General features: G+C 46.8%; 1 protein-coding gene across 1 annotated transcript; it reads left to right on the top strand.

Annotated features, from left to right (window-relative positions):
• The first annotated feature begins 1,643 nt into the window (after window positions 1-1,643).
• On the top strand, window positions 1,644-14,229 carry LOC101836270 (H-2 class I histocompatibility antigen, Q10 alpha chain-like). The gene is made up of 8 exons (XM_040732522.1): window positions 1,644-1,863; window positions 2,126-2,398; window positions 3,367-3,477; window positions 10,966-11,235; window positions 11,500-11,775; window positions 13,718-13,746; window positions 13,944-14,112; window positions 14,219-14,229. The coding sequence occupies exons 1-8, from the start codon at window positions 1,644-1,646 to the stop codon at window positions 14,227-14,229; spliced, it is 1,359 nt and encodes a 452-aa protein (XP_040588456.1).
• Window positions 14,230-24,688: the final 10,459 nt, after the last annotated feature.

Genomic DNA, 24,688 nt, shown 5'->3' with positions numbered 1-24,688 from the left:
AGACAGGGTTTCTCTGTGTAGCTCTGTAGACCAGGCTGGCCTCCAACAGATCCTTCTGCCTTTGCCTCCTGAGTGCTGGGATCAAAGGCGTGCGCCACCACCGCTCAGATCAATATTCTCTTTTTTAGAAGTAAGATGTAACAACACAACAGTCACTCAATGAACAAGACTCTCCCATGAATGTGGATGCAGCACCTTACAAAGGATTCCACGGTACTTTAGATCGAGGAATGTAGGTAGCACCTGTGTCAACCTAGTGAAGTGACAAAGTAAAGATATCCATTTAAATTAGTGTGGTGACCCATGCTTTCAATCTCAGCACTGGGGGGGGGCAGAGGCATGTGGATGCCTGTGAGTTCCTGGTGATCCCCCTCCCCAAACAAAGGTAAAACCATCTGAAGATGTTAATAAAAATCTCTCTGCCTCTGGCTGGAGAGATGGCTACACTGTTTAGACCACCAGACTTGGAGTTCCAGAAGTCGCTCTACTCATAACTTCCTATGAATCCTCCTCCTCCATTGTTTCTAACACCCTCTTCTGGCTTCTATTGACAACTTCAGGCCAACATCCACAAACACATCGACATACAAACATACATAAACAAACAAAAAAAGTGAATATAAAAGTGTTCTTCCAGTATGCTTCTGTGAAGCTGCATTTTCTGCACTTAACATAAAACTAAAGGGTTAAAAAGAAGAATCCAAAGGACCACTGGTAAGAAACAGGAGGATGAGGACAGGCACACATATAAACATCTCTTATTTTTTTCACTGCATCATTATATTTTGGAAAACAGTCATTCCTTTTTGTAGAACATTCTGCTTGCATTCACTCTATTATTGTATTCACTGGAGCACATGTTTCAACATCCTCAGTTCCTAATGTGGTGAGCATAGATTGACATAATCCAATCAAGCATTAAGTACCTTTGAGGGCCAATCAGCTTCCAAGACTCTATAAACACCTTGACATGTCAGTGTTTGGGAATTGATGACTCAATGGCCTCTAGGTTGGACTCAGAAGGATGTTGTGACCAGTATGAGGGCAACAAAGATCAGGGTAAGCAACTTTTTCCCCAGACACTGCTCCCAGGATACCAGGCCCCAGAAATGGAACTGAGCCAGGAAAGCAGTGCCCTAGAGATTCCTCTGCTAGAAGTTCATCTTTCCATGACCCATCTCAATGTTTTACCACCACTGGGAATTGTTAGAGAAGCCAATCAGCCTTCTTCTCAATAACAAGAACATTATACTATGAACGCAGACTAGCAGAGACTCACTGTCCGGTCTTCAAGTAGGATGAAGACCTTTGTTCCAGAGGCTCTCTTCCTGCTCCTCCTGGCCTACCTGGCCCTGAGCAGGCACTCAGACGGTGAGTGTGGGTGTCAGGGGGGAAAGAACCTAACCTAGGAGACAGAAGGACTCCACACTTGGGACTGTAGCACAGGAACGTCTGTCTCTTCCTTAGCCAGATCCTCGGGGTCCCTTCTCCATTTTTTTGACCGCTGCCCTGCTTTTTCCTGATCTGGGTGTAGAGCAGCACCAGGGTCCTAGGTGGGGAGGGGGTGCAGATCTAAAGGCCCACTACACCTAGGTTCACACTCGCTGCAATATGTGCAAACTCTCCTCACGTGGCCTGGCCTCATGGAGCCCCAGTTCATCGTCATTGCCTTTGTGGATGACACTCAGTTTGAGAGATTCAACAGCAGGGAAGAGCCTCCGAGGACAGAGCACTGTGCACCATGGGTCAATCAGCAGAAGTCAGAATACTGGGAGTGGAGGACGGATCAGGCCATGGACGAAAGACAAAGGTTCATAGAAATGTTGACAAGTCTGCTCCACACCTACAACTATAGTGAAACTGGTAAGTGAACCCAAATCAGAGACCCCAAATCTCATGCTCCCCATGGGGTGGCCCCAGTGTGTCATGTTTGAGATTTACCCTGGTGAAATGTGACCCATAGATACTACTAGGCTGAAGAGAGTCTTGGGACACCGACCTGGCTTTCTGTCCAGTTTAAGTCCAAATCTAGCCATTAGAAAGGTCACATGGGAGGGAGCAAGCCCCTGGAGGGCCCCACCAAGGGACCTGGCCTGTAGCTGAGGATGAGGGCTTACTTGGCCAGGATATCACACAATCCAGAATCTGTATGGCTGTGATTTGCTGTCTGGAGAGTCCCGTCACCCACAATACAAATTAAACTTCAACCGCCATGACTACATCGCCATAAACGAGGACCTCAACACTTGGAACACGGTGGGCAAGGCAGCTGAAAACCTCAGACTGGAGTGGGAGGAGTCAGGCGTTGCACAATTAGTGAAGACTTACTTGGAGGAGGAATGCGTGAAGTTGTTCCGCATACAGCTTGACTATGGGAAGAATATTTTGCTGAGAACAGGTGAGGACAAACACAGCCCCATCTGCTCTGATACTGGAGCCCCTGTCCCCTGAGGGTTTCTCCTCAGCAGGGAGCAGCTGGAACAATCACTGGGTCTGGCATCAACAGGGGAAAGAGTGTCATGGGTTTCCTGATTCAACAAGAGAGAGGGACTCTCCAGAGGGCAAAGCCTTCCCTCAGGACAGTGCAGTCTGCCAGTTAAGGAGCAGCTCCCTTCCATTTGCCTTGTGGACCATGGTCTCTGTCATGCCTGTTCACTGTCCACACCCTTTGGAGGTCTGACTCCAGTGTGGCTGACTCTTGCTCCCCATCCAGTCAGAACCAGAGTCCATATTCCTAGAATGAGATCACCAGTCTCCTGCTCTGTGCTGGCTTAATGCTGGTTCTGAAACTTTCCAAAAGATAGATAACCTGACCTGTATCCTGATTTTAGGCTGATAGATGGGGTCTGTGTCTCTCCTTCAAGCCAACTCATCCTTCCATTCAACACAGGGTTACACGAACACTGATAGGTCCCAGGAAGAATGCAAAATGACTGAACTCTCCAATTTGTTCCCCTAAGATATCCCACAAACACATGTGACCCATAAGGTGAGCACTGATGGGAAAATCACCCTGAGGTGCTGGGCCCTGGACTTCTACCCTGCTGACATCACCCTGACCTGGCAGAGGGATGGGGACAATCAGACACAGGACGTGGAGGTGATGGACACCAGGCCTGCAGGAGATGGAACCTTCCAGAAGTGGGCAGCTGTGGTGGTGCCTCCTGGGGAGGAGCAGAGATACACATGTCGTGTGGATCATGAGGGGCTGCGTGAGCCCATCACCCTGAGATGGGGTAAGGTGTAGATAGATGTGAGCACAGGGACTCTCACAGGGAGTTGGGAGTCCTTGGGGGAAATGGATCAGGGTCATGAGTGACAGCTGGAGGTCAGAGGCCTCACTGTTCCTTTCCCTTCTTCCCTCAGAGCCTCCTCAGCCCCCCATCCTCATCATGACAATTGTTATTGGCCTGGGTCTTGGAGCTGTGCTTATGGGAGCTGTGGTGACTTTTCTCATATGGAAGAGGAGGACTAAAGGTAAGAAAGGGGCGGGGTCTGAGTTTGTGTCTCAGTGGGAACATCAAGCCCAGCTGAGAGTGTGCCCTGCCATGTGAGAGCAAAGTTGCATCCACACAGTGGCCTATTCTGTCCTGTGCTGATGAGCTGACATTAACTTCACTGTGAAGCATAAAGGAAATAATGGACAGATTCATCACCGCAGTGATAGAGGTGGCAGAGACCGGATCCTCAGCTCTCAGTGGTCAGATGGAAAGGTTCCTACTGAGAACAGATATGCAGGAGTCCAGTTAGTCCTCCTCATGTGCAATCTTCCATTATGTTTCCTCATCCTTTTCTGGATCTGCATTCACAGTTCTGGACATTTCCCTGAGATAAACCTCTGAGATTACTCTAGGTCTTATAGATGCAGGTGCTCCCATGAGCCCTACTGTAAGGGATTATTCATATTCAAGATACGTTCATGCTTGCAATTTGCACTGGGGACTCATCCCCAAGACACCTGTGGCAGTACACAAAGGAGCCCATGGAGGTTCTCAGCCATCCCTTACCTCCTTATTTAGTTCCAGTGTCAGCGTGTTTGATCTCCTCTTGTATCGCTTTCGACTGGGAGGTCAAGTTCCTAGGATGTCCAGCCTTGTGTCACAGCTTTAAAAAGTGACACCTTAAAGTGCCTGATGTATGACAAGGAGAGGTCGGGGGATAGAACCCTGGGGCATGGGGACTCTAGGGATTGGGACAGTTCGACTGTGTGATGGTCTGTTCAGAATGTCACCATTTAAGACACTGATCTGAATTCCTTCCTTGTTCTTTTCTTCTACAGGATAAGAGAGTTGGAATGAGCCTACCAGGATTTGTTCTGATTCCTCCTCCCACTGTGGACTCAAGACCTTGCGCCTTCTCTTTCTATATGTGATGTGATGGTGGCTATGTGTCTTATTCCTCTGAGCAAATTGTAACGAGATGATGAATTCAGCGGAGCCCTGAGCAATCACGAGCCCATCCCCCCTGAGCTTTGTGTCCTCCCCAATCATCACTGGATCTCCAACAGGGGCAGGGCTGGGAAACCCCAATTGCTGATTGTGCTTTAGTTTCAACCAGCAACAACTTCATGCCTCTGTTTATTATTATTATTATTATTATTATTATTATTGTTCAGTACAAGGTTTCCCTGTGTAGCCCTGGGCTCTCCTGGAAATAGCTCTGTAGACTAGACTGGGCTCTAACTCTCAGAGATCTGCCTGCCTCTGACTCTAGAGTAATGGGATGAAAAATGTGAACCACCACCGCCAGTTGTTTCTGTCGTCAATTAAGCATTTTTTTTTTATGGTTGTGCAACATCTTGCCACAGTGGGTAATTGACTAGTGTCCCAAAGGTGAGTCAAAGGTGGTGGACAAAATAAAGGCTCAGACTCTTATGGAATCGTGTGTGCTGTGCTAAGTCCGTTGCCTTAGTGACAGCTGGAAGCTGGGTAGTCACGTGTGGCCTGGGATATGCACAGCTGTTCCTGAGAACATCCCGGGCTCTCACATAGTCTCTTCCTTCTCACCTGGGTCATCTTTCCCGCTGCCCCCAAATGATTCCCCTGTTAAATCTGTGGCAATATTCTGGAACTCTCTGTCTTAATCAGAGCTCTGGCAACTCCTTCTCACAGGACAGGGTTGCTTTATAGACATACTAACCCCTTTTATGAACTCAGGAAGTTTGTAAAATTCCCTACGTTACTTTGCTGATATTTTCACATACGTGTGGTCATCGCCCACCACTTAAGACAACTGTTCCCGACAAAGGCCAGTGTATTTATTCCCTGTAGATTCCAGTGGGCTGTGGCTGTCTGTCCTGTTGTCCTCCATCCTGAGGAGGTGGGCATCCCAGACTCCTCTGTTTTTGTTTCCTGTGTCTACAGGGGATGAGGCTTTTATTTTTCCAGAACTAAGTTGGCTCTTTTCACTTTGACAGACAACTGTAGTGGGTACAGGACAACACACACACATGCACGCGCGCACACACGTACACACACGCACACACACTTATAAAATATATAGAACCTACACGTTTCTGTTAAGCAGCAGCTTCTTAAATTTCAGAGAGAAAACTGGTAAAAAGATACAAAATTGACCTAGTTTTTAGTAAGAAAGATAAAAGCATTTGCCAGAATGTAAAATATCCATAAAATCTATTCCTTCTACCCTAACCGTGCTTTGAAAAATAGCTAATCCTCTTTTAAAATATCCTTTTTAAACACAATTAGTTATTAATAGCATGGCAAATGTGGGTTGATAAAATCCACATAAGTCAAATAACATTGAGGTCCATTCTCTTCCTAAGTGTGTGTAGAGATCCTGATGTGGGAATGACTGGGAGTTACTAGTGCACTTTCTTTTCCACCGCCAGCCCCAAATATAGAGAGGGAGACTTATTATTAATTATGAAAACAAGGCCTTAGCTTAAGGCCTGTCCTACTAGCTTTTATAGCTTAAGTTAACCCATTTATATTAGTGTACGATTTGCCTCTTGGCTTTTTACCTTTCTTTTATTCTGTATGCCCAATTCCCGCTGTGTCTCATGGTGTCTGTCTGTCCGTCCGTCCGTCCCTCCCTCCCTCCCTCATACCTAGAATCATTCTGAGTTGCTCTCTTTTTTTCAGAAAGTCCCAACTATCTCTCCCACAGGTGGTCATTCAGCTCATATTTTTTTTTATTACAGCTTCTATTTATTCATTTACTTACTTATTTTTGTTTCTCAAGACAGGATTTCTCTATGTAACAGCCCTGGCTGTCCTGGAACTCACTCTGTAGACCAGTGTGGCTTTGAACTCCCAGAGATCCGCCTGCCTCTGCCTCCCTAGTGCTGGGATTAAAGGCGTGCGGCACCACTGCCGGACAAACAGCTTTTATTTTATTTTTTTATTTTTATCACGCCAATAACAGCAACACACACAGTGTACACATACCCCACAACAAGCAAGATGTTGTGGAAAGGGCCAGTAGGACAGGGGTCAGGGCAAACTATTGTCCCCCCAGACACTGCTCCTAGGATACAAGGCCCATGGTTTGATGTGAGGTGAGAGAACCGAACTCTAGAGGTGCAGCTCCCAGGAGTCCCTTTTCCATTACCCATCCCCAGTCTCTGTCACTCCCACAGAGAATTCTAGGAAAGGTGAGCAGCCTCCCTGAAGTCAGGCTTATACATTAAAAGGGACTTGTCCTGGTCAATCTCTACTCATCACTCAGAGGAGAAGCAGTATGCCCTGACCCTCCTCTGGCTATGGGAGACTAAACTAGACTTAAGCCATGAGCGCCAGGTCTGGAGGGAATGATCTCAGGAGTTGCAGCAGCAAACAAGGCTTCCCTCCATTGTCACCCAACCAAACTCTTCTGGCTTTTCCCACTGGACTCCCTGTCCATCTCCCTTCTCCAACCCTTGTGCAAACCCGGAGTCCTGCTCCTCTCAGAGCTTAGTGCACCTTCCAGGGGTCCCAGGAGGAGGGCTGGGAGCTCATTGTCTGCGCTGTTCCCACTTCACAACCTGTGATGTATTTACGGACCTTTGTGTAGTCTCTTCGCTAAACCTGTCAGAAGGTGCCTTAGGCAGTGAGGAAGGACAGAGACACATCCTCTTCGCACAGTGTACAAAAAGATTATTCCAACAGGTGAGCCCTGTCTCCCAGCCCTGTTCATCAGAAGTCTTGCTATTTCTGCAAACTCTGGTATCTAGACGCAGCAATTCCAAGCCACACCTAGGAACTCTGAAATCTGTCTCTTCATCTTACAAGTTGGCATCCGAAGGATGACAGTATCCCTCTCTGGGATAGGTTCCAAGCCTCACTTCAGTTGGTAGCCAAGGTAGGTAACCTCTGATATACAAAGCTGGGCTTTCTTAGCTGGTATTTCATAACTCAAGGTCTGTAACTCTTGTAGCAGCTCTTTAGTGGCTCTTTTATAATCTGTTTTCCCTGGGAACTTCTAATGGGAGGGCAGGGAGTCTGCATTTAATGTCTTTAAATCTGAGGCAACCTGGACCAGGGATGTTGCCCTCTGTAAGCTCCCATGGGCCTGTCTATTTAAAAACAAAGATGGGTTGACCCACCTCTGCCAATGGGAGGCTGAAGAGCACATCTTTCAGGTCCAAGACAGTGCACACTTGCTCTGGAAGAATCAGACTCATGAGAATTAGAGGTCTTCACAGGCAGAAGAAGTATGCTCCAGGGTGAGTTCCAGGGAACCAGTATGCCTGTCTCTCCAAGCTAGCCTGTATGGGCTGCATTTTCCCCTTTTCTTTCCAGGTTCATAGGGTATTGTTTAATCTGCGTGAGGATACCTGAACTGGGTACTTAAACTCGATGTTGGACCAGTCTTAGGAGTTTGTTGTTTCCCATACCCCCTCAACCCCCCCCCCCCGGGATCTTTGTTATATAGTCCAACTGTATCTTTTGATTGAGGGCAGGACTTTCAGCTTGGAGATAACTCTTTTGACAGATTAAGACACCAATATTTTTCTGGGTTTCTGTAACTCTGTGTCTCATCATCGGAGAAGGTGATGGTGGCTTTCAGATTACGCAAAAGGTCTGGCCTCAGTCACTTCTCTGTTTTTAAATATCTTATGAGTTACCTCAAGCAACTGCTGCCTATTTATAACTTTAAATCTTTCTCACTTTGGTAACTTTTTGTAGTATCTGGGGCCCACTGGGTGACAAAGGAAATCTCTTCAGCAGTTGTCTTTAACTCTTCTAAAAGGGACCTAGTGAAATTTGATTAAAGTCCTCTTACTCGGTTCTGGACAGAAGGGAAAATCCATTCTATCCAGGCTGCTCTGTTCAGTAGCAATCCATTGTACCCCTTTGCAGGATAGTTAAGAAAGCTCTTATCAAGCCGGTCATGGTGGTGCCTGCCTTTAATCCCAGCACTTGGGAGGCAGAGGCAGGTGGATCTCTGTGAGTTCGAGGCCAGCCTGGTCTACAAGAACTAGTTCCAGGACAGCCTCCAAAGCCACAGAGAAACCCTGTCTCGAAAAACAAAAACAAAACAAAAAGAAATCTCTTATTTGCCTATTCCAACACAAAATGTGACACCAGACACAGGAGGACCAGAGCAGGGACAAAGAGCAAAAGTCCTCTGCAGGGCTGAGCAAGGGTGCAAGGGAAGCAGCTTCTCTGCCCTTTCCCAACCAGACCCTCCTGCCACCCCAGCTGGGCAGGTTCCTGCGGCGAGCTGTCCTGTTCTTAGTATCTCCTGGGTGTCTGTCCCTGGAGAGGGTCTGGCTGCCATCACTTGCCACCCTCGGGCTCACATTCTCTGTGGTTTTGCTACACTTTACTATGCGGGTCTGGGCTCCCAGAGCATGGGCTCACGGCTCTCAGCTAAGTCGACCGCCTGTACTTTGTGGGACTCTACAGTGACATGGAGATTCTCGGGATGCAGTCATGGGTGCACTGGGTGGAGAAGGAGTAATGATCTCAGAAGTTGCAGCACAGGCAGAAAGCCCTTGAATCCCATCATGGAGTGTACACGAGGGCCCTGCTGTTCTCCACCAAACAGAGAAAGGATGGAGAGTGACCCGAGGCAGTAGGCAAGACTAGGAGTCACTTCCAAGCATGGGACCCTGGCACCTCAGGCCTCCAGGCTCACGATAATCTACCAGGTCCCTGTGCCTGCTTATCTGGACTCCTCTCCAGTACAAGGAGAAAATGACGTGCCAGGAAACTCCACAAAAGAAAGTCCCTTTGTGAACACGATTTGTCCAAAGTGGAGGGAGACCCTGCAGCCCCTGACACACACTCTGGCAGAAGTCTTCCTTCCTGCCCAGACTGTAATTATTTTTGCAGCATACTTAAGAAAGTTATGTTCTTCCTACTATAATATAGAACATGAATAAATGATTTCTCCTCTAATTCCCACCGCAGTTCATTACAGCAATGATAAAACTCTGGGCTCTCAGGAGAACATTACCAGTTTGAGGGCACTTGAATTCCTCACTATAAACCTAACTGCTTCTGAATGCTTATATATATATTTTTTGGCGAAATTGTTGCTAATACTGACAACCGAGGTTTGAATAAATTTATTTAAATGTAAGAGCACCGGAAGACCTCTAAACTCGGTCAACAGTATTCTACATTTGAAAGTAACATTCCATCGATACAGCATCCACTCAATGAACAATACTCTCCAAAGACGTGTTGTAGCAAAGCATGAAGGATTCACTGGTGTTTCAAGTTCCAGAATGTAGGTAGCACCTGTGTCAACCTAGTGAAGTATGGAGGAGAGAAATCTCCAGCTATACTATGTGGTGACACATGCTTCTATCTCATTACTCAGAGGGCAGAGACATATGGATGCCTTGAGTTCCAGGACAGCCTCAAAAAAGAAAAAAAAACAAAGTAAAACAATCTGAAGATGTTAATAAAAATACTACCCCTGCTCCCCACCCCTTCTCCCTGTGGCTGGAGAGATGGCTACACTGTGTAGGTCACTTGCCTCTCTTGAAGAGGACCAGAGTAGAGTCTCAGAAGTCTGGCACCCCACAACCTCCTGGGCATCCTACTCCAAAGTCTGTAACACCCTCTTCTGCCTCCACAGATAACCCCACTCCTAAATTTCACACAGGCATAGACACATAAACAAACACACGCACAGAAAACTAAAAGAAATCTTCCTGTATATTTTGTGAAGCTGCCATTTCCTACACTGCACATAAAACTAAAATGTTAAAGGGAGAATCAAAGGAACCCTAGTGGGGAAGACATGGATAAGGATAGGTGGGCATTGTGTTTTTTGGAAAACAGTTACCACTTCCTCAAGCATTCCACTCACAATGGATTTGTTATTAATGTGCTCAGTGAAGCAAATACCTAAGAATGATCGCTTCCCAACTTTGGAGAGTGCCTTGTAGGGACAATTCCTTTCTGAGCCTGCACAGACACATCCTGACATGACAATGTTTGAGAATTGCTGACTCTATGGCCCTTCAGATTGATCCACAAGGATGCTGAGCTGGGACCAGGAGAAAATGAATCAGGGTGAGCAACTCACTGCTCCTAGGGTAACAGGTCCCAGAGTTGGATCTGAGCCAGGAGAGCAGGGCCTCAGAGATTTCTCTACCAGGAGTTCGTGTTTCCCTGGCCCAATCCCAATGCTCTCATTACCACTGGGAATTCTTAGAGAAGCCAATCAGCCTCCTTCGCATTAAGATCGGCAGATGAACGCAGATTCGCAGCGACTCAGTCTCTGCTCTTTAAGTAGGATGAAAACCCTTGCACCCCAGGCTGTCTTCCTGCTTCTCCTGGTCACCCTGGTCCTGACTGAGCATCCAAGTGATGAGTGCGGGAATCTGAGGGGAAAGACCTAACTTGGGGAAGCAGGTGATCTCTACCCCCAATGGTGCAGCACCAGAGGACCCTGTCTCCTCCCTAGCCCAGCCGGAAACTTCTGTTCCCTTCTCTATTTTACATCCGGTCCCCCAGCGTGGACTAAGTGGAGGACAGAGGTATAAAGGCCCGTTGCTCCTAGGTCCATACCAGCCGTGCCATTTCCAAACCCTCCTGACTTGGCCTGGCCTCTCGGACTCTCAGTTCATCTCTGCCGGCTATGTGAACGATACACAATTCATGGGGTTCGACAGCAGGGCAGAGATTCAGAGGATGGAGCAGCGGGCGCCGTGGCTGGATCAGCAGAAGCCCAAGTATTGGGAGGAGGAGACACAGAGCATCTCGAGAGAAAAGAAGTTCTTCAAAGAAGTAATGAAGAAAGTACTCCATGTCTATAACCAGAGCATGTCTGGTTAGTAAACCCAAATCAGAAATCCCCACCTTCAAGCTCTCCTTGGACTTCTCCCAGTGTGCCATGACCAAGGTTTACACCAGGAAAATGTAACCCATGGACACCAGGCTCCAGAGATCCACAGGACACTGGCGTGGGTTTCTGAGTAGTTTAAGTCCAAATCTGGCCACTTAGAAAGGCCAATGTGGGAGGGACCGATCCACTGGAAGGTCCCACGGGGAGAGGGGGGGCTGTGGGACTGGCTGAGAGACACTGCTTGGCCAGGATATCACACAGTCCAGAGGAGGTATGGCTGCGTCTTGCGGCCTGGAGGGTACTTTAGTCGTGGATTCCACGAATTAACCTTCAGTGGCCAGGATTACATCACACTGAATGAGAACCTGCGCACTTGGACCTCGGCTGGCAAGGCTGCTAAACTACTCAGGCAGCAGAGGGAAAAGACACGTTTTGCTCAAGTGGTGAAGACTTACCTGATGGACAAGTGCGTTGAATTGCTCCTCACACAGCTGGACTATGGAGAGGAGTTTTTGCTGAGAACAGGTAAGGAAAGAAACTGCCCCATCTGCTCTGAAACTGGGGCCCCTGCCTCCTGAGGGTTTCTCCTCAGCAGGGAGCAGCTGGGACACTGACTCGGTCTGGCTTCAACAGGGGAAAGAATGTCATGGGTTTCCTGATTCAATTAGAGAGAGAGGGACTCTCCAGAGGGCAAAGCCTTCCCTCAGGACAGTTCAGTCTGTCAGTTAAGCAGCAGCTCCCTTCCATATCTGCCTTGTGGACCATGGCCTCTCTCAAGCCTGTTCACCGTCCTCACACAATGACTTTGGAGGTCTGTTCCCAGTGTTTCTGAGTCTTTCATGTCCACGAGTCAGAACCAGAAGCCCATATTCCTAGAATGGAATCAGGAGTCTCCTGATCTGTACTGGCTTATACTGGTTCTGAAACTTTCCAGTGAATAGATTACCTGATCCATATCCTGAATTTAGACTGGTAGGTGGGGTCTACCTCTCTCCTTCAAGCCAACTCTTCCTTCCATTCAACACAAGTGGAGGACTAAAGGTAAGAAAAAGGCAGGGTCTGAGTTTGTGTCTCTGTGGGAACATCAAGCCCAGCTGAGAGTGTGCCCTGCCACATGAGAGCAAAGTTTAACCCACTCAGTTGCTTATTCTGCCTTGTGCTGCAGAGCTGACATTAACATCACTGTGAAGCATAAAGGAAATAATGAACAGATTCATCACTGTAGTGATAGAGGTGGCAGAGACCGGGTCCTCAGCTCTCAGAGGTCAGATGGAAAGGTTCCTACTGGGAACAGATATGCAGGAGTCCAGTTAGTCCTCCTCATGTGCTATCTTCCATCACGTTTGCTCATCTTTCCCTGGATCTGCAGTCAGAGTTCTGGAAACTTCCCGGAGGAAAGAACCAGGAGATTCCTCTAGGTCTTCTAGATCCTGATGCTTCCATGAGCTTTACTAAAAAGGATTATTCCCAGGGGTAAAAGGTGATGCAACTATGTCCAGGTTTTGTAGTACTGCACTGGGGACTCATCCATGAGACACCTGTGGCAGTGCACACAGGAGCCCACGGAGGTTCTCAGGCACCCCTTACCTCCTCATTTAGATCCAGTGTCAGCGTGTTTGATCTCCTCTTGTATCGCTTTCCACTGGGAGGTCAAGTTCCTAGGATGTCCAGCCTTGTGTCACAGCTTTAAAAAGTGACACCTTAAAGTGCCTGGAGTGTGACAAGGAGAGGTCGGGGGATAGAACCCTGGGGCATGGGGACTCTAGGGACTGGGACAGTTCTACTGTGTGATGGGCTGTTCAGAATGTCACCATTTAAGACACTGATCTGAATTTCTTCCTTGTTCTTTTCTTCTACAGGATAAGACAGCTGCCATACTGTGGCACTGAGCCACGCATGGTTTGTTCTGGTTCCTCCTTTTCTCCCTTTGTGTCTTCAAGATGTCATGCGGTCTCTTTCTGTATCAGACTCTGTTCCCTGCTTGAACAAATGCAAGCCCCCCTCCTACACACACACACACACACACACACACACACACACACACACACACACACACACACTCTGTGTCTTCCCTGTCATCTCTCCTCTTCCAACATGCCTGGGACACCTTCATTCCTGACTGAACCTTTGTTTTCACTGAGCTAAGCCTTCGTGCTTCTTTTTTGACATTAAGCATTTTTTAAAAATGATTGCGCAACTTCTTGCCAGAGTAGGCGACTGGTTTGCACACTAAAGACGAGTAAAGCTTTATTGAGAAAACGAAGTCTCCCAATGTTATGGAATCATGTTGTCTGTGTCATTGTCCAAAGCCTATGTAGTGACAGTTGATGGCTGTGTCGAGCCCAGTGAGGCATGGGCTGTGCACAGTTCTTGCTCTGTCAACCCTGGGCTTTCAGACAGTCCCTTCCTGCCCATGTCATCTTGCTACCTCCTCATCACCGGCCTCTCAACGAACCCGTTCCTCTAGGACATGTGATCGAAATGTCTCAGATGTATGTAAGGTCTTGTCAGTGTCTGTCCTGGCCTTTCATGTTGGCATTCAGCCTGTTCACGCCTGAGTCTGATGCTTCATCCAGAAATGTTTTGATTCATGTTTCCATAGGAGCAACATTTGCTCTCAGTTCTGTGTGTAAGTCATTCTAAGATGCTGGGCCCTGAACTTCTACCCTGCTGAGATCACCCTGACCTGGCAGAGGGATGGGAGCAACCAGAATCTGGACGTGGAGGTGATAGAGACCAGGCCTGCAGGAGATGGCACCTTCCAGAAGTGGGCAGCTGTGGTGGTGCCTCCTGGGGAGGAGCAGAGATACACATGCCATGTGGATCATGAGGGGCTGCCTGAGCCCCTCACCCTGAGATGGGGTAAGGTGTAGATAGATGTGAGCACAGAGGAATCACAGTGAGAGCTGAGGTCCTTGGGAGAACTGAAGCAGGGTCATGATTGACAGCTCTTCTCTTCTTCCCTCAGAGCCTCCTTAGCCCTCGGTCGCCATTGTGCCATTTGTTACTGGCCTGGTTCTTGGAGCTGTGCTCATGGGAGCTGTGGAGACTTTGCTCACATGGAAGTGGAGGACTAAGGGTAAGAAAAGCTCAGGGTCTGAGTTTGTGTCTCTGTGGGAACACCAAGCCCAGATGAGAGTGTGTCCTCCCTCATGAGAGCAAAGTTGCATCTACACAGTGGCCTATTCTGTCTTGTGCTGATGAGCTGACGTTAACCCCATTGTAAAGCTTAAAGGAAATAATGGACAGATTCATCACTGCAATGACAGAGGTGGCAGAGACCGGGTCCTCAGCTCTCAGTGGTCAGATGGTAAGGTTCCTACTGAGAACAGATATGCAGGCGTCTAGTTAGTGCTCTTCATGTGCAATCTTTCCTCATGGTTCCTCACCTTTCTATGGATCTGCATTCACAGTTCTGGAAACTTCCTTGCGATAAACCCAGGAAATTCCTCTAGGCCTTCTAGATCCTACTGCTTTCATGAGCTCTAGTAAAAGTGGTTATTCCCCGAGGTAAAATGAGAGGCAGTCATGTTCTGGCGTGCCCTTCCTACAATGGGGGCTCATCCCTGAGACACCTGTGGCAGAACATAAAGGAGCCCATGGAGGTTCTCAGCCATCCTCTACCTCCTCATTTAGGTCCAGTATCAGCAGGTTTGATCTGCTCTTGCATCACTTTTCACTAGGAGGTCAAGTTCCTAGGCTGTCCAGCCTTGTGTCACAGCTTTAAAAAGTGACACCCTAAAGGGCCTGGTGTGTGACAGGAGAGGTCAGAGGATAGAAGCCAGGGCCATCGGCCTTCCTGGGATTGGGTCAGTTTGAGTGTGTGATGGGCTGTTCAGAATGTCACCAGTTAAGACACTGATCTGAATTTCTTCCTTTTGTTTTATTCTTCTACAGGATAAGCCAGCTGGACTGAACCTAACAGACAGGATTATTCTGTTTTTTCCCCACTCTGTCCTGAAGAAGTGATGAGTTTTCTTTCTGCATCTTACTGTTACTATGTGTCTGTCTCCCATGAATACAGTGTAACCAGGTGATGGGTGCAACCCTTCTCTGAGCAGCAACAAGTCCCATCCACAAGCCCATCATCATTTTTCCCCAGTCAGAGGCTGAGCTGGCAACCTCTATCCTTGATAGTTTATTTTTTTTTTTTTTTGCTGAGCTACAACTTAATACATGTTCCTTGAAATTAAGCATTTTATATGGTTATAAGACTTCTTTCAGAGTGGGTATTTGATTAGCATACTAAAGATGAATAAAACTTGATGTAGAAAATAAAGTCTCAGACAGAACCTTATGGAATCCTGTGTACTGTGGTAACTAGATTGCCTCTTGGGTCAGTTGAAGACTGTGGTTCCATGTGGAATCCGTGCATGAACAATTATTGCTCCTTCCACCCTGGGTTTTCAGCTAGTCCCTTCCCAACTCCGTCATCTTGCTGTCTCCTAATCCATGTTCTCTCAATAAGCCTGTTCTACCAGGACATGTGATCAGAAGGTCCCAGGCATTTGTAGTGGCTCTCCAGGGTTCTTGTTGTTTTTTCACATGCCATTCAGTCATGCAGTCTCGAGTCTGATGTTCCATCAAGAAATGTTTAGGTTCCTGGTTCTATAGGAATTACGTTTGTTCTTAGTCCTTTGTTTCAGGCTAATGTCATTGTCTTCTGTTGTCAACATCCACTGATACAACTAGAGAATATTCCCATCGTTGTCCAACATGGATGTCTGTGGTGTACTCACCAAATCTATTAAGAGTTCAAGCCTGGTTTCTGACAGAGTAGGGACTATAATAGGACAGTAATACCAACCAGAGCAGACTATGCCAACAGCAGAATTTTAAGCTCAAGATCAACCTGGTTTATGTTCTGAGTCCCTGTCCCCAAAGAAAGTAATAAATATTTGAAAAATAAATGAACGAATTAAAAATGTAACTTGAACAAGAGTGAGACAAAGCTGTGCTATGCTAATGCCAACCCAAAGAAATCTCAGCTGTGTATTTGAATCTCAGGCAGGGAAGTAGTTAGATGTAAAATAAAAGTTAAATGGAATAGACAAACGGTGCAATGATAAACTGCTTAAATTCCTAGAGGTGTTCATGGTCGTCATTATGAAACTCATAGGATTTTAGGTCATCCAGTCTCTTTCAGTGAAACTGGAAACCCTTCCGTATGAAGTAAGGGAATTCTGTGTTAACACCTGTCTTCAGAGAGGGTCACAGCAGAGAGAGCAAGAAGAATGGTGTAGATGAAATGAATAGTATTCTCTGTAAACTCAGCTGATGGTCTAGACACTTTATGCAATGCCTGAGAGACAGAGAATCTCTTCCAGTTCCAACAGAACATCAATCAATACAGAGTGTGTTTGTGACCCTAAAGCACAACCGAGCCTTTTCCCTAGTGTGCGTTTCTGCATCCCAGAGATAATGCACACGGCAGATTCTGAAACTCTTGTTGAGCAGTATTGTATTAGGAGCAGAGCCCCCAAAGAGGGGGACAGGGGAGGAAAGTCAGTTTCTGAATGGTGTGATGGATTCTTCCTGAATGGCTGCCTGTGGAGTAGACTACCTGCCTCCCTTTGGAGCACATTTCCCAGAAAACCCAAGAGTCCTTCAGCAACAGGACATGGCAGCACTCTCCATCCATGAGAGGCCGAATGAGTTCACCTGCCCCATGTCCCTCATCTCCATAGAGATGTCATGGTACTTGTTTCCTACGTGTGTGCAGAGATTACATATCTTCCTTTAGTAGCCTGCTAATCCATTTCAGCTTTCATGCTGACTTGACACCCTGACCAATATATCTCTTACCAGGGTCCAACCTGGAAGTAAGTCAGGCGCTGTCTCACAAAGCCCCAAAACTCACTCTCCATGTGGTATTTAAGCAACAACGTATCCAGGCCTAGCCTCTGGGATGTTACTTCCAACACAGGTTCTTCAGGCAAGGATGTGACTCCCAAGATTTGAAGTCTCTGATGCAGTAAATGGAGCACATTGGTCCTGACACAGGGAATGGGAGAAGAGGGTCACCTAGAACCATGGCCCTAAATCCCCAAAGTGTCTGAGATCTCACTTCTGCTAGTAGAACTGGAACGATGTCTCAGACATGATTGTCTCCTAACCACAATCGTGAGAATAAGAATTCCCAAACCCTGCATGTTCCCGGTGATAGGAATAAATGTGCATTGATCCTCAAGTACAACTTTTGATCCCAGGTTATCATTATCTGGCATTATCTTCAAGAAGTCTCAAAATCATCAGTTCCTAAGACAGTCAGAATGGACTGATATGAGCCACATAGGCATGTTTACCTTTCAGATCCACACGAAGTGTGTATAGACATATTGAGATCAAAATGCTTAGTATAGCTGACATATTGCCCCCTGTACTGAGACTCAGAAGAATGATTTCGAAAAACCAGGACATGGATCTGGGCAAATAAAGTTGTCCTGAGACACTACCCTGGGGATATCAACCCAAAGATTGGGTCAAAGTGAGGACATGGGTTGTATAGATTCGTGGTTCTTCAAAGTAGATCTTTCCATTATGTGACTAAGCATCACTCCCTGTCTCTGTCTCTGTCTCTGTCTCTGTCTCTGCCTCTGCCTCTGTCTCTGCCTCTGCCTCTGTCTCTGTCTCTGTCTCTGTCTCTGTCTCTGTCTCTGTCTCTGTCTCTGTCTCTGTCTCTCTCCTTATAGAAGCCAATCAGCCTAAACCAGATGAGGGTTATAAAGTGAAGAGAGACCACTGACGCAGATTCCACTTATAAAGCAGAAGGTAAACTCCCGTACCTCACACCCTTCTACTGATATTTCTGTATATATGTCTCTGACCCAGAATCATGTGAGTCCAGAATTTAAGAAGGAAAGAGATTCTTCCCAGAGGATCCAGACCTTAGAGTTCACCCTCTTGGAAAATGCATTTCAGCACACTCTCCCTTTTTCCTCATGGGAGAACTGGGCTCTGAAGTGATCACCAAATCTCATTGGGAGTGTTTGGGAGCTATTACCTAAAACCAGGAACGTTTCCATGTATAAACCATGAGAAAACTACTCACAGTCTCAAACTGCAAATCAACCTGTGATGATATATTGTTTATGATTTACTAAGCCAATGGAGATCATAACAGCAGATCAGCCCATACAAGTTAGTCATAGAAGCCAGGTACCATCTTTAATCCCAGCAGGCACAGAGCTAGGTAGTGTTGTTACAGATTTTTAATCCCAATACTCAGGATTAAGAGGTCGATAGATCCCTTTAGTTCAAGACCACACTGAGCTACATGAAATTGATTCAGTCCTAAAGAGAAACAACTCACACAAAGGTGATCTCAGTACCTGGGATACACACCTTAATCCTAGGACTCCTGAGGGTCATTTAAGACAGGAACAGGGTCTCAGCGCTGGCATTGATTCTCCATCCACATTGAGGGTGGTTAGACATTGAAATCTCAAGTTTCTCCAGCCACACTGAGGAAAGGCAGCAGTCTGAGTTTTGTTGGAGTCAGGATTGCCTTTCAGTCTAAGGTAGAGTAAGAACTAGTGGCCCTCTGCTTTGCTTTTCTGATCTTCAGCTTGAAGCTTGAACCCCAATATCTGTCCCTGGGCCATTTATTTGTCATGTTACACAGACCTTGAGTTGTGTGTGTTGTGTGGAACAAGGAGAAAAGTCAGTCTACAGAGCCACAAAGGACAGTGTTCACAAGTTGTAGGTGACAGGTGATGCCCAATAAGGGTACGTGACAGGTCAGGTGACGGTTTACTATGGTGCTAGCCTGTGCTCACTGTGAAGGTGAGCTGTGTGCTGTGAGAGAAGATTTTCAGGACATGAGGGATTCCTCCAGCTGGGCTGCAGATCAGGGAGTTCCATAACTTCTCCCAAGAGCAGCACCAGTTGGGACCAAGTGAGCAAATAATTGAGCCTATAGGGGATTTTACCATCGAAAGCATGTCCCCAGTTTCATTTTAGTTTTGTTTATTTGACCCAAGCTGGGATTATCTGGGAAGAGGAACCTCGGTTGTTAAACAACTTCCAGCAGATTGCCTGTAGGTGAGTCTGCTTGGCATTTTCTTGATTAGCGATTGATGTGGGAGGGCCCAACTCACCGTTCATGCACCAAAGGCTGGGAAGATCGTCCTGGATTACACAGAATGCAGTCTGAAGAAGCCAGTAAGCAGCATTCTCCCAAGGATGTTGCTTCAGTTCCTGCTTCAGGTTCCCTGCCTTGAGTTCCTGGTTGAACTTCTGCAGGGGTGGATTGTGACCTGGGGATTGGAAGATGGAGTCAACTCCTTTTGCTTATGGTGTTTTGTCATAGAAAAGCAGAGTAACATGTACCACCACTGGGCATGTATGACAACATCACAGCTATCGAAACTCTTTTATTCTTCTGACAGAAGACACTGCATTTATGGTTTATTTCTAGTTATTACTTATGTGTGTGTTTGTGTGGGCTCAGTACATGCCAATTGATCTGAGGTGCATGTGGAACCCAGAAGATGGCATCAAATCCCATGGGGCTGGAGTTGCAGGAGATTGCTCCCAGCCCTTTGCTGGTGTTTGGGAACAAACTCAAGTCCTCTACAAGAGCCGTTAGCATTTTAAGAAACGGAGCCACCCGTCCAATCCCAGGATAGCCATACTTCTATTCTTTGATGAACCCCAAACCTGAAACAAGTGCAGGCCCTTGGCAGATTCTACAGCTTTGCTGAGGAGTGAATCTCAGAAGCGGACCTCCTAAAAGTAAAGCCTAGAGAAAGAAGGCAGGTTGCTTATTGACATGACAGTGATCTTTTGTTGCATGTATGTGAGACACTCTATCCAGCTCAGGCCTGGAGCCCTCACTCCAGCCAAGTCCCAGAGCCCCCTTTACATCTAGGATTCACCAGCAAGTCTCTGGGAAAGTGCTGAAACCTGAGCCACTTTTGACATCACAGCTTTTGGTGTCAGCAGGGAGGGACCACTTAGGTAGAGGAAGTCTTGCTAGTTCTGCATGTCTGTTGCTTCCCATTTCTCACTCAGCCACGTCACAGCTATACAGCCATGGGAGCCTCCCCAGGCCACAGGCCCAAACTCTGACACCAGTATAAGGTCAGAACTAAGCAACCATGACTGTATGCACACAGATGTGACAAGAGAAGGCCACATCTGCAAAGGACCCAGAAAAACAAAAGGGTAAGTGCATCTGGATATTTAATCTTACAGATATTAAAAGGTAGCCATAGCATGGATGGTATGATGTTCTTTACAAGGTTCCCCATGGGTATATAGAATACTGTGCTGTATTTCTGGGTCTGAGGGTCTGTGGAGGGTTAGCCAGGGTGTCATAGAGACACCCTGGGGGATTTGTACATTGGGAATCATCAGAGATATGTCATCAGTACATTAAACATCTCAGCTCCTGCTGCATTTACTCTTGGCCTTTCTTGGACATGGTGTGCATGGCCATTGACAGAGCAGCCACCTCCCATCCTAAATCCCCTCATGTTCTGGCTGATCCCTGTGGTCTCTGATCACCAAGCAGCAGAGGCTTAGGGCAGGAGGCCTCTGCTGGTCAATAGAAAACCACGACAGAACAGTGAGGCAAAGAAACACCAGAATCAGAGCCCAGAGAAGGACACTTCAGTAACATACATAGTCCTTTACTTTTTCTTTCATTCATTGATCCTGTCAGTTACATCAGCATCTGGACTAGGATGTAGAAGGATGTTGTGAACAGGACCAGAACAGAGATCACAGTAAGCAACTTGTCCCCAGACACTGCTCCCAGGATACCAGGCCTCAGAGGTGGATCTGAGGCAGGAAAGCAGGGCTCTAGAGATTCCTCACACAGTAGTTAATCTTTCCATGACTCACATGCCAGGTCTCTGTCACAGACACTGGGAAGCTTGCAGAAGCGTCGTTCTGAAGATCAGAGTTATAAAGTGGACAAGGAGCAGTCTGGACTCCCTCCCGCTATGTTATTTCTCTGCCCTTCCCTTGGAGTCTGGCCTCCTGCAGGCCTGGTTCATACTCAGAGTGGTGGACCACTTTCTAGACAAGCTGATTGTGGGAAACAATAGAGATCTTGTATTTGCTCTGCCACTACAGCCTGAGCAGGGGTGGTGACTGTCACCAGGTAGATAGCAAACCAGCCACTCAACAGAGGTCTTTGTAAAATGTCACTTTCCACTGGCCTGATTGACTGTTGACTGGAGAGCCTTGTTCATAGTCTCCTGTGCTTTGGCTGTCTGTAATTTTATATTATTTTTTAAATCTCTGCCTTGCCTCCTCTTCTCCTCCCCAATTTCGTTTATTTTTCATTCTTATTTTGTTTGCTCGTTTGTTTTTCAAGACAGGGTTTCTCTGTGTCACCCTGGCTGTCCTGGAACTTGATTAAAAGTGGCAAAAACATAGAGAAGGGACCTATGTAGGGGTTGCCCACAGGTCCAAAGGGAGGGATCCCCCATCCCATCCCAGGACCTAGGGGGCAGCTGAGCTCACATTTCATCTCTTTGTTAGAGGCTTCCTGCTATCTTGTTGAGAAAGGTAACCTAGGAAAGGAACTCTTTGCCTTAAGTAGCTAGACTTTTCTAGAGACACGCATGGAAAAAGGAGCCCATCACATGTCTGAATTTCTGCTTTGCCGGCTTTAACCCTTCTACTGGGGACCATGCACCTAGGATGTGTAAGAATTAGAGAAGCTACCATGTGCCTGGCATTGTTCAGGTCTCTGAGGTCCAGAAAAGAAAGCAAGAGAAAATTCTGAAGTGTTCTTTAGGGTTCCAAAAGTGGTCTGTCTTGGTGAAAGTTCCACAGGACCTGGAGTCTCTGTATCTCAGTCATTGCATAAAGAGTCTTCTTGTGTCTATGTGTAGTACGGCTAATAAAAACCCAGAGACAGACATTTGGGGGAAAGCTGAAAGGTCAGAGAGGGGAAGCACCCGGGCCATTAGAGAGTGAACACCTTTACCAATGCTCAGACCGAAGCTGAGGTCTACCCAACCTCAGATTGCACTGCCCTCCACCAAATCTCAGACTCCCTCAGAATGCAATCAGCTCCCATCTCCTCCTGCCTTCATTTTTCTCTAGTGCTGGGATTAAAGGCATGCTATCCCAAGTGCTGAGGTCCCCTTTGTGTGAGCCCTGTTTCTCTTTTAGACTGGATCAATTTCGTGTAGTCAGTGTGACCTCAAACTAACAGAGATCCCTCTGCCTCAGACTCACATGTCCTGGCATTAAAGGTGTATACCATTATTGCTTGGCCTCTATGGATACTTTGTGTGTCTGTTGGGACTACAGATGTGTACCACCACTGCCTGGCCTCTATGTGAGTGACTAGTTTTGCACTCTGGCCCACAGGCAAGCTTTATTTATTATACCATATAAAATATCACCACAATGATGTTATTTTTTCTGGTTATGATACAGACTGCAACTAGACCACTCCTTATTTTCTGTCTGCTGTGTCCTTTTCTATAGACAGGAGCTAACATGGTTTTTACCTTACTTTTATTTTTAAGCATTTCCAGTTACACTGAAAGTGATTGGATGCTCTGCTAGCCCACGCTTAGACATTACAGACTTCAATAGTGTCTTCTAGGGATTGAAGACATTCAACGTAAGGTATTGCCCAATATGTGTAACGTCCGCACCCTTACGAACATTGGCCTACTTTCTATCTGAAATCAAGAGATCTAGTTGAAATTTCTTTGGACTGGCATCAATATAGCGGTGCCTTGAGTATCCTTTTTACTTCTGTTCATTTAGTTACTTAGTTTCCATCACTTTCTCTGGAGACTGTGTTTCAGAAGGCCCAGAATGACCTTGAACTGGCAACAATCCTTTTGACAATGCCTTCTGCGAGGTGAGACTGATGTAAACATCTGGGGCTGTCAGAAACCAGAGCTGGACTCCAACAACTTAAGTGAAGAAACCACAGAGATCCACGGGCAGGCCAATGACATTAACACTGCCTTCAGTGACAATAGATATGCAGGCTGAAATACACTCCTGAGAACAGGTGTAATACCCTGTAGAAGCAAGGGCCCAAACATCTCTTTATTGCATATCAGACTCAAGCCTGAGCAGGCTGACTGCCAGTAGGAAAGAACAGTACAGACACTAGAAAAAGGCCTAGGACTTTCTGAAGGGGGGTTTTGATCATGGCCTGGTGAAAAAAGCAAGATAACACAGGTGAGAAGTGATAACGAGGAGGCAGAGGGTGGACTGAGAAACAATCGCATGTCCCAGGCCACGTGTGGCTCCACACAGGCTCCATCCGTCATTACAGGAATCGGCACAACAAGCACGAAGGCTATCGTTAATGGAATGAGCACATCACACAAGGACACTTTAAGGTTCTGAGCCTTAAATTTCTCCATCACATTTTACTCATCTTTTGCACACAAATCAGTGGCCTAGCCTGGCAAGAAGCCGCGCAACCCTAAACAAACCGTACTTTCAAGAAAGAACCATGAAGTGCAGCTCAGTGAAAACTGCAGTTCAATCAGGGATGGAGGTTCCCCAGGATAGTTGGTGTTGGGGCAGGAGGGATGAGTGCAGAAGACACAGAGTTAAGTTGGGGATGGGGATCGTTGCTGGATCCGGGCAGGACTGGACTCATCACCTGCTTACACTGTGCACCCATCAGGGACACATGATCAGAGTCAGATGAAGAAAGAGAAGAAACCAGCTGTTGAAGCCAAGTGGGAAAACAGGAAAGCAGAACAAATCCTATATGACTCAGCACCACATGAAGGCTGCTGTCTTATCCTGTAGAAGAAAAGAATAGGGAAGAAACTCAGATAGGTGCCTTTAAATGGTGACATTCTGAACAGCCCTTCGCATGCTCAAACTGTCCCAATCCTGAGTATCCGGCCCCCAGGGTTCTATCCTCTGACTGACCATTCCTGTCCTACACCAGGTTCTTAAAGGTGTTAGAGAAGGCTGGACATCCTGAGAATTTACCTCCCAGTGGAAACTGAAAGAACAGCAGATCCAATCCTCTGAAGATGGAACTAAAAGAGGAGGTATGGGCTGCCTGATAATCTCCATGGGCTCCTTCATGTACTGCCACAGGTGTCATAGGGATTAATCCCCTGGTAATTAGTGGCAAGGCTGAACCTAGATGTCTTTTTAAGCACTGGGAATAAACCCTTTTGCAGCAGGATCTACAGGGCTTAGGAGTCTCCTGATTTGTATCCCAGAGAAAACTGCAGAAGATTGACTGCAGATCCAAAGCTAGAGAAGGAAACATGATTGAAATCTGTACATGAAGAGGACTAACTGGATATCTGTTATAAGTAGAGATTTCCCTTATTAAATCTGAGAGCTGAGAACCAGTTTTCCACAGCCTCTATCACTGTGGTGATGAATTATTATTTCCTTTGTTTTTCATTATGGGGTTAATTTCAGCTCATCAACACAAGACAGAATAGGCCACTGTGTGGATGCAACTTTGCTC

The sequence above is a fragment of the Mesocricetus auratus genome, unplaced genomic scaffold (genome assembly GCF_017639785.1).
Source record: "Mesocricetus auratus isolate SY011 unplaced genomic scaffold, BCM_Maur_2.0 Super-Scaffold_100027, whole genome shotgun sequence".
In the NCBI taxonomy this organism is placed as follows: Eukaryota; Metazoa; Chordata; class Mammalia; order Rodentia; family Cricetidae; genus Mesocricetus; species Mesocricetus auratus.
Note: the sequence above shows the minus strand (reverse complement) of the source record. Positions and strands in the feature narration are given on the sequence as shown.

Excerpts from the sequence above, each read along its gene's own strand:
- LOC101836270 (XM_040732522.1), top strand. The coding sequence starts at position 1,644 with ATGGAGCCCCAGTTCATCGTCATTGCCTTTGTGGATGACACTCAGTTT. Across the intron at positions 2,399-3,366 it reads GAATATTTTGCTGAGAACAG|AGCCTCCTCAGCCCCCCATC; the intron begins GTGAGGACAAAC and ends TTCTTCCCTCAG. Across the intron at positions 13,747-13,943 it reads TCGAAATGTCTCAGATGTAT|AGGGATGGGAGCAACCAGAA; the intron begins GTAAGGTCTTGT and ends CTGACCTGGCAG.